This window comes from Tasmannia lanceolata, unplaced genomic scaffold (assembly GCF_043159265.1).
Source record: "Tasmannia lanceolata isolate RefF3 unplaced genomic scaffold, GAP_Taslan_0.1 ptg000006l, whole genome shotgun sequence".
NCBI lineage: Eukaryota > Viridiplantae > Streptophyta > Magnoliopsida > Canellales > Winteraceae > Tasmannia > Tasmannia lanceolata.
Genome location: NW_027518683.1, coordinates 19,745,419 through 19,753,675, shown reverse-complemented (window position 1 = coordinate 19,753,675; position 8,257 = coordinate 19,745,419). Strand labels below are relative to the sequence as shown.

The 8,257-nt window shown below is 42.4% G+C and overlaps 1 protein-coding gene across 1 annotated transcript; it reads left to right on the top strand.

Moving 5' to 3' along the window:
• Positions 1-716: 716 nt before the first annotated feature.
• Positions 717-7,929, top strand: LOC143880036 (wall-associated receptor kinase-like 20). The gene is made up of 3 exons (XM_077382797.1): positions 717-1,594; positions 6,017-6,052; positions 6,602-7,929. Exons 1-3 carry the CDS (start codon positions 811-813, stop codon positions 7,669-7,671), a joined length of 1,890 nt encoding a protein of 629 aa, XP_077238912.1. The 5' UTR covers positions 717-810; the 3' UTR covers positions 7,672-7,929.
• Positions 7,930-8,257: the final 328 nt, after the last annotated feature.

The following is an 8,257-nucleotide window of genomic DNA, read 5'->3' as shown; positions in this document are numbered from 1 at the left end:
TTACCGGTTTCCATCTTTATTGAATGAAATCTCCTTTTCGAAATAAATCTCATATTCCTTCCCGTGTAAGTAACCCCTCCCCATTTGTGGAACGAACATCTCATCTTCCTATCTGTAACCATAACTACTCCCTATTTTATCCCTAGTCATTGCTCTCACCCTCGCCATCGCTAGTCATTGCTCTCACCGTCACCATCGCAATAAGCACGGAAAATTCCTGCTAAGTTTTTGGTTTCTATTATCTTCTTAGAATACTGGATAGTGGATACATATTTTTTCCTGTTTTTAGTCACTTCTTTGAAGTTGATTACTGCTTTTCATGATGGTGGAGTGACATTCTAACTCTATTTAAAAAATAATAATTGTGTACTAAGCTTAGTAAGACATAATAGGACACTCCGATGGACGATCCGATTTAAAATGAATCGTGATCGTGACGTGGAAAGTAGGATCCGAAGAACAATCCGAATCCGATCCGACCGATAAGGAATTTGAATGGATCGTGACCGTGAAATAGGTGGATCCGATCCAAAGTGGATCCGTTGACACCCCTATTTAACCAAAGAAGCAAAGAGCACAATAATTGGGACAGCCCCTCTAGTGTAAAATAGAAGGCAAAAATACACTAGTGAGGGGTGACCCAATTAAAAACCGAAGGCTAATATATCACGTCCCAACTCTCCGTATCCCGCCCGGCAAAATCTTACAATAAAAACGTACCCCTCATCAACTCTTCCCCATCCCCCACTTCTTCCCTGCAAAACCCCTCCTTCCTCCTCCCTCTCTCTCTCTCTCTCTCCAAATCCACCAATGGCCAAAAAAACCCTCCTCCTCCTCCTCCTCAAAGCCTTGCTACTAATCTACTCCGGATGCACAGTATCCTCCCTAAACTGCCCCAACTGCGGCACAACCCCGGTCCCCTACCCCCTCAGCACGGGCCCCACCTGCGGTGACCAATCCTACAAAATCCGGTGCCAAAACTCCACCTCTACTCTCTACTTCAACACCATCAACTCATCCTACGCAATCTCATCCGTCCATCCCGAATCCCAACGGTTCATAATCCGCCCCGCCAACTTCGTCCCAAACACATGCCTAACCACAGATCTTCAATTCCGAGGCATCGAATTAAACAACACCCTCCCCTTCAATATCACAAGTAGTAACACCATCATGCTATTAAATTGCACTGATTTGGAATTATCCACCCCATTAAATTGCTCTTCACTTAGTCTTTGCCACACTTATATTGATCAGACCCCTGAGGCCTCGGCTTGTAGGGGTAGTAGGTCGCTTTGTTGCACGTATAAGGCAGGGGGGTCTACAACTTCGTATTCGGTTAGGATTACGGGAGTTGCGTGTAATGCGTATCGGAGTTTTGTGAATTTGGACCCTTCTTTGCCGGTGAGGAGGTGGCCGGAGCCGGCGCTGGAGATACAGTGGGTTTTGCCGTTGGAGCCCACGTGTCAGTCGCAGGCGGATTGTGAGGTGGGGTCTAATTCTATCTGTAGGACCGACCCGTCCGGTGTGGGACGGAGGTGCTTCTGTGTGGCTGGGCTCCGGTGGGATCGTTTCTCCGGGACATGTGCTAATGGTGAGTTCTCTCTTTCTTTGCTTTGGTACTGATATTTGCACTGCGATGTTTTGATTATTGCACTAACTCATCTTGGGTTTTATTATTTAAACTTGTCATGGTTCTTGTCTTCTTGACAACCCAAAAGAGGAAAAGACAGGCTGAGTTTGTGCGATTATTAAAACATGGCTGTGCAGTAGTCTTTGGTTTTGCTCTGATTTGATAGGAATGGAGAAATAATACGTGCACGAGTGGCTAGAAATAGTTCGACGTATGTCTTTTCTCAAAACCAATGACTTCAATTTTTTTTAGAAAATACGTACACAAGGTCAAGGGGGTAGAAATATCATTGAGACGTAGTGGGTCCCAATGTCCCTCCTCTCCGACATGAACAGTTGGCAACTTTAACGATTTTTGACTTCAAATCAAGTTAACAGTGGGCGAATGCGTACTGCAGAGGGGTGACAGTATCATCTCCCTAGATTTATTTGCAAAGGGCTGATATTCATCCCCCAACCCCCTCTTTGACAGCCTCCCTCACTACATCAAGCAAGATAGGCCCCACCATAGGATGATCCAAACCATCGATTCGATGGACCTCGATGTAAATAGGTTGCACCCAAAATATTATAGATCGGAGGGTTGCGATCATTCTGTGGAAATGATTTTGGGGGCACAAGTCACAATCTATTTTCATTGCGGCCCATCAAATGGACGGCTTGGATCCTCCTATTGTGTGGACCGTACGCTTCATTTTGAAAAATGTAAGTAGGGCCTACAATTGGGCCTTAATGTTACTGTACGACCTGAACCATAGGATGATCCAAACCATCCATTCGATAGCCCAAACGTAAATAGGTTGCACCCCAAAATATTATTTCTAAAGGATGATCGCAACCCTCCAATCTATAGATATTTCTCTCTAGATCGGAGGGCTAGGATCATCCTTTGGAAATGATATTTTGGGGTGCAACCTATTTACGTTGTGGACCATCGAATGGCTGGTTCGGATCATGATATGGCCTACCTTGCTCGCATATTAAAACAAATTAATTGTTGGGCCCACCAACTGCTGTACGATAGGAAACATGCTGGAAGATGGAGGGATGCATGTATTGGGCATGGAAACAGGATTCTTTTACCGAAAACTGTAATACACATCTTTTTGGCGTGGGAAGAACGAAGGAAGTTTTTAGCCCGTTTCTCTTGCGGTAGCTAGGGTTCTTTATCTCTATATTGTATTCCTATAACTTGTTGTTTTTGCCATTGTTAAGAGGAAGAAGAAGATCATTCCCGTAGATGTAGGCTGTTGTCGAACCACGTTAAATTTTTTATCTACTTTTTGGTCTGTTTGATTCTTTTTCTTGTTACTCACTCTTTCTTTCTGTTTCCACTGTATTTCTCTATTTTCTGCCACTGTTTTCTCGTCGGCTGGTTTTATCCCAATAGGGTCGGCCTGATATAAGAGATTGTTCGGACTTTGGCATGGACGTGCACTATCGGAGAAGATCTCCTAGAAAATATTGTAAAGAGTTGCAGTGCTCAAGCCAACCCTTTCAGGGTTCAGTGAGAGTGGCGAGAACAAGATACGTCATCTGACAGGAATATGCGTCTCTCACTATCAGGTGGATGTAACTACCCAAAACGGTTGAATTAAAAGATCCAAAAAAATTAATGGCGATGTTGACTTAGAAAAAATCCAAAAGAAAAAACTCATAAAAAACTTTCCTGGAAAATATTCTTTTCCATACTTGTCTCCGTAAATCCAATCCCTCAGAGCATGTTTGGCTACCATGATTTTTTTTTTCCCACCCTCAAAACTCCTCTCTTACCACTTGGTCACACTAATTTATCAGGAAAAAAAAATTTCCTGGAAGTCACACATGGCCTTAGATGAAGATTTCTGCATGAATAGGAAGAGACATTTAGCTGTATAAAGTCGAACCAACTGAAGCCCGTATACAATCCTCGTCGAGTCGTTTTCACATGGGATCAAAATAGATTATGAAAATGAGACAAGTCACTACTCATGATAAAATCACTCTAGATATCTTTGTTACACCATAGAAGAAAAAAAACCCCATTTACAACGAAGAAGGTGAATTGAAAACATTAGGCATTGTACGTAAAGCCGCCCGTGTTCGTTTTAGATTATGACAACCGATTATCAATCCTGAACCTATTATTAGACTCAAAAATACTTTTAATTTTACGTTCAATAATAGGTTTTGTAATGACAATCACTTGTCACAATCTATAACGAATAACTTTCGTAATCATACAAAGTTCATTAGCTCTACCAATTTGTCTGAATCAACGGCACCTTCCACCTCTGGAGAAGGGAGACTCCGAATCCGTAGTAGGATACGACCCTTCTTTCTGCTCCACAGCTCTAACATTGGTTCCATCTGATCTATAGGGAAAAGAAGCTTGGCCTTCCAAAAATTGCACTACTTGCCACATGCTAGGCCTATTTTCCGGCAAAGGGTGAGAGCAAAGCAAACCAAGCTTTAGTACCATCTCCATTTCGTCAATCACATAATCCTCTCCTAATTTCGGATCCACGGCCTCTAAAATCGCCCCTCTTCTGTCAAATTCTTGCACGCAATCCACCAAGAGAACCTCCTCAGGTCGCACTCTCCCTTCTATCGGCCTCCGCCCACAAGCAACCTCAAGCATAAAAGCCCCAAACGCAAACACATCAGTACTCGTAGTTGCCCTGCCAATTCTAGACAACTCTGGTACAAGATACCCAAAAGTCCCCACGTATAGTATCTTTTAACTTAAGATTGAGAGCAAGTGGGAATAATTTTTGTTCATGTATCTGATGATAGATGAACAAAAATTGCACTGATCAGAAAAGGAGGGCAATTATTCTAGTATAATAATTGTGAAAAGTCCAACGATTGGACTGCTGAGATTGTCCCAATTGACAAGATTTTCGTGTCAAGGCACATTACTTAACCGGATTTAACCTAAGTAATGGACCCGATCAACATAAGATTGTGACATGTGTATAGATTTATCTTAAAGAGTTTTTCACTTGGCTTGCTTGACGACTTCAAATTGTGGAACACTCGTCTCTCTCTCTCTCTCTCTCAATAAGAGAAATGATATGATAAAAAATTATTTGGGTGATCCAAACATTGGGCTCTGAGATGTGCCCAGAAAATCATCTCCGTATGATGATCCTAACGCTCCCATAAGTGATCTCCATATAAATTCTCTCTAAATTAATATACCATGTGTACACTCTCCCCTGCAATCGGGTTTGTAGTTTGTACCAATATAAGCCAGAGGATGGCGTGACCTTGCTTAATCTCAAGACTCGACTAGCAAAAAGTCATCTTTTTCACCCCCCCTGTAGGAGAAATTCGCTCCCTTTAACGATGATTTGATGCCAAAGATGTTAAAGTTTGCCACATGCCCTCCTTTAGCCTGTTAATAGATAAAGTATGCAACATGGTTAATCTCTCTCTTGCTCTCTCTAAACAAGGTAGGCGCCTGTGTATTTTTTTTTATTTTTTTTTTTGAAACATGAGAAATTATATAATGGGTGCCTGTACAAACCCGTATTTTTTTTAAATTGTGTTGTACAGCCCACTTCATAGGATGATCCAAACCGTCTGTGCCCCGAAAATCATTTTCATAGGATTATCTGACCCTCAAATCTATAGAGGGACTGCACATTATGAAAACTTAAATATATTGGAGGGTTAGGATCATCCTATGATATGGCCTACCTTGCTCACAGATTAAAACAAATTAATTGTTGGGCCCACCAACCGCTGTACGATAGGAAACATGCTTTTCCCGTCGGTGGTCGTCAGGGGTGAGGGGAGGGGAACATCTCAGCGCCCTTTGCAAAATGTCTTCTAGTGATATGTAAATTTTTTGACTCGTAAAAGACCAAATTGCCCTTCTATGTGGAAGGACATAATCTGATAAATTACCTTATAAAAAGACAAATACCAGTGAAATGTTTCGATAGAGCGGGTTTCAAAAACAAAGAAAGCCCATGCATCAACTGAGGCTCGCCATTCTACTTCATGTTTTAGCAGGATAGGTCACACGATAGGATAAGGTACAAATATGTAGAGAAATGATATTTCCACACCCTTGATTCAAAACATTTCATTGAGCGTAACAGATATTCTGGTCTTTTTGTAAGCTAATTTTCGGCTTTGCACATCACAAAACATTCTGGTTTGGTTTTTTTTTTGTAAAAAAACACTACAATGGCATTTTGATTGTCCAATAAATGCTGGGCTGAGACCAATCCTAGATGGCTAGATTAACATTCGGGCCAACTACATGGACATTCCAGATCTCCACTTTGCCTTAAAATCTGCCTTTGTTTTCTGCATTTCTAGCTCTTTTAGATTTTTCTTTTGCTGATCTCAACCTGCACATTTTAAACTGATAGTTTCTTGCTCTCTGCAGATGTGACGGATTCAAATCGAGCTCCACTCATCGCAGGTAAGTCTCCTCCAAAAAGTTTTTCATTTATGTTGTTTACCCGGTTCACCTTCACCGAGTCCCTATTTGAGTCCCAAGTTTTTAAACACTGGACCATAGTTACCAGGGTGGGAAACGGAAACGGGAAACGCATGAAGAAAAATACAGGGGAAACGAGAAACGAGAAAAAATAGAAATTGGTACAAGAAACTTCTTAGGAAATGATGAGTTTTTTCCACAATGATTTTCGTAAGTTCCACTCATGTTTCCTACACGTTTCATATGTGTTTTCTACGAGTGTTGCATACGTCTATCACGCGTTTACACATTATTTACATAACTTTTCCATATGTTTCCCATGTGTTTCAGAAATATTTCTCCAATTTTGTATCATATTTTTGAAACGTTTCCGAAACGTGTTTCCCTCATTTTAGGGGAAACGGGGTTCCCACCCGCCCAAGGAGTTTCCGGCAACTATGCACTGGACCATACTAACTACTGCCTACATGAAATTTCTTGATTCAGTCTTCTTTAAACATGATACAACCCTATAATTTGAACCTTTAACAGGCTTAACTTCAGGCCTGGGCACGGCCCTGCTAGCCATAGTCGCGGGTATTCTCATCTACAAGCGCCAACAGCGCATCAAAGAGGCACAAGAACGCCTAACCAAAGAGCGGGAGGTGATACTCAACGCCAACAGCGGCGGCAGATCAGCCAAGATCTTCTCCGGCAGAGAGTTAAAGAAAGCCACCAATAACTTCTCCCACGATCGCTTCCTCGGATCTGGAGGCTTCGGAGAGGTCTTCAAGGGCTTCCTCGAAGATGGCACCATTATCGCCGTCAAGTGCGCCAAGCTCGGAAACACAAAATCCACAGACCAAGTCCTTAATGAGGTTCGAATCCTCGCCCAAGTAAACCACCGTAGTCTCGTTAGACTACTAGGTGTCTGCGTAGAGCTCGAGCAACCACTCATGGTCTACGAATACATTTCAAATGGCACCCTCTATGACCACCTTCGAGGCCTTCGACCCGACGGTCCGGTCCTCCCATGGCTCCAACGACTCACCATTGCCCGCCAAACCGCCGAGGGCCTTTCCTATCTTCACTCCTCCGCCGTGCCACCCATTTACCACCGAGATGTGAAGTCTAGCAACATTCTACTAGATGAGAAACTCAACGCCAAGGTCGCGGATTTCGGGCTCTCGCGACTGGCCGAGACCGATCTCAGCCATATCTCTACCTGCGCGCAGGGGACTCTAGGGTACTTGGATCCTGAATACTATCGAAACTACCAGTTGACGGATAAGAGCGATGTTTATAGTTTCGGAGTTGTTCTGTTGGAGCTCTTGACTTCCCAGAAAGCAATTGATTTTAACAGAGGGGAGGACGATGTGAATTTGGCGGTTTATGCTCAACGGAGGGCGGAGGAAGAGAAGCTAAATGAGACTATTGATGTTACTCTGAAAGAGGGTGCAACCCAGGTGAGTTTGGACAACATGAAAGCTTTGGGTTTTCTGGCATTGTGTTGCTTGGAGGAGACGAGACAGAACAGGCCGTCGATGAAAGAATTGGTGAAAGAGATTGAGTATATTATGAGTATCGAGGAAACGGTGAAGATGGTGGTGGAGATGGTGTGACATCATAGAGATTGAGATCATGGAACAGTTCTACTTCGTTGTGTATTGAGTGTCCATTGGCTTGTCTTGTGATACAGAATGGGATTCTTTTTTGAATCTGTTGTAGGATATTGTAGACTCAAGTTTGTTACAGGGTTCTGTTTTTCTGTATGACTTTGTTCTTAGTATGGTTTTTGTTGCATTATGCTACAAGTAACTTGCTGTTCCTATATTTGGATTTTGAACCTAAAGGGTAGTGAAATAGATAATTTTGCTTCCCTTCTGGAGACTCTTGATAAGGTTGTTTTTTTTTTTTTTTTTGTCAAAGCTTGATAGAAGGATTTAGATACTCGACTATCAAGAACGATGGAAGGATTTGGATACCTGGCCCCTTTGGTTCAGTTTGGATGTACATAATATAAAGGTGTAATATAAAAGTAGAAGAAACGGAAAACAGATTCCCATCTATTTACCTTCTTTCCTCTTGATTTCAGAGGAAAGTTGAACACTAAAACATGGTTTGCATTTGGAAATTTTACACCCAGTGTGAGGACTGTCATGTGAATAGTAAATGGCAACCAAACAATGCTAGGAAGAGGAAAATGCA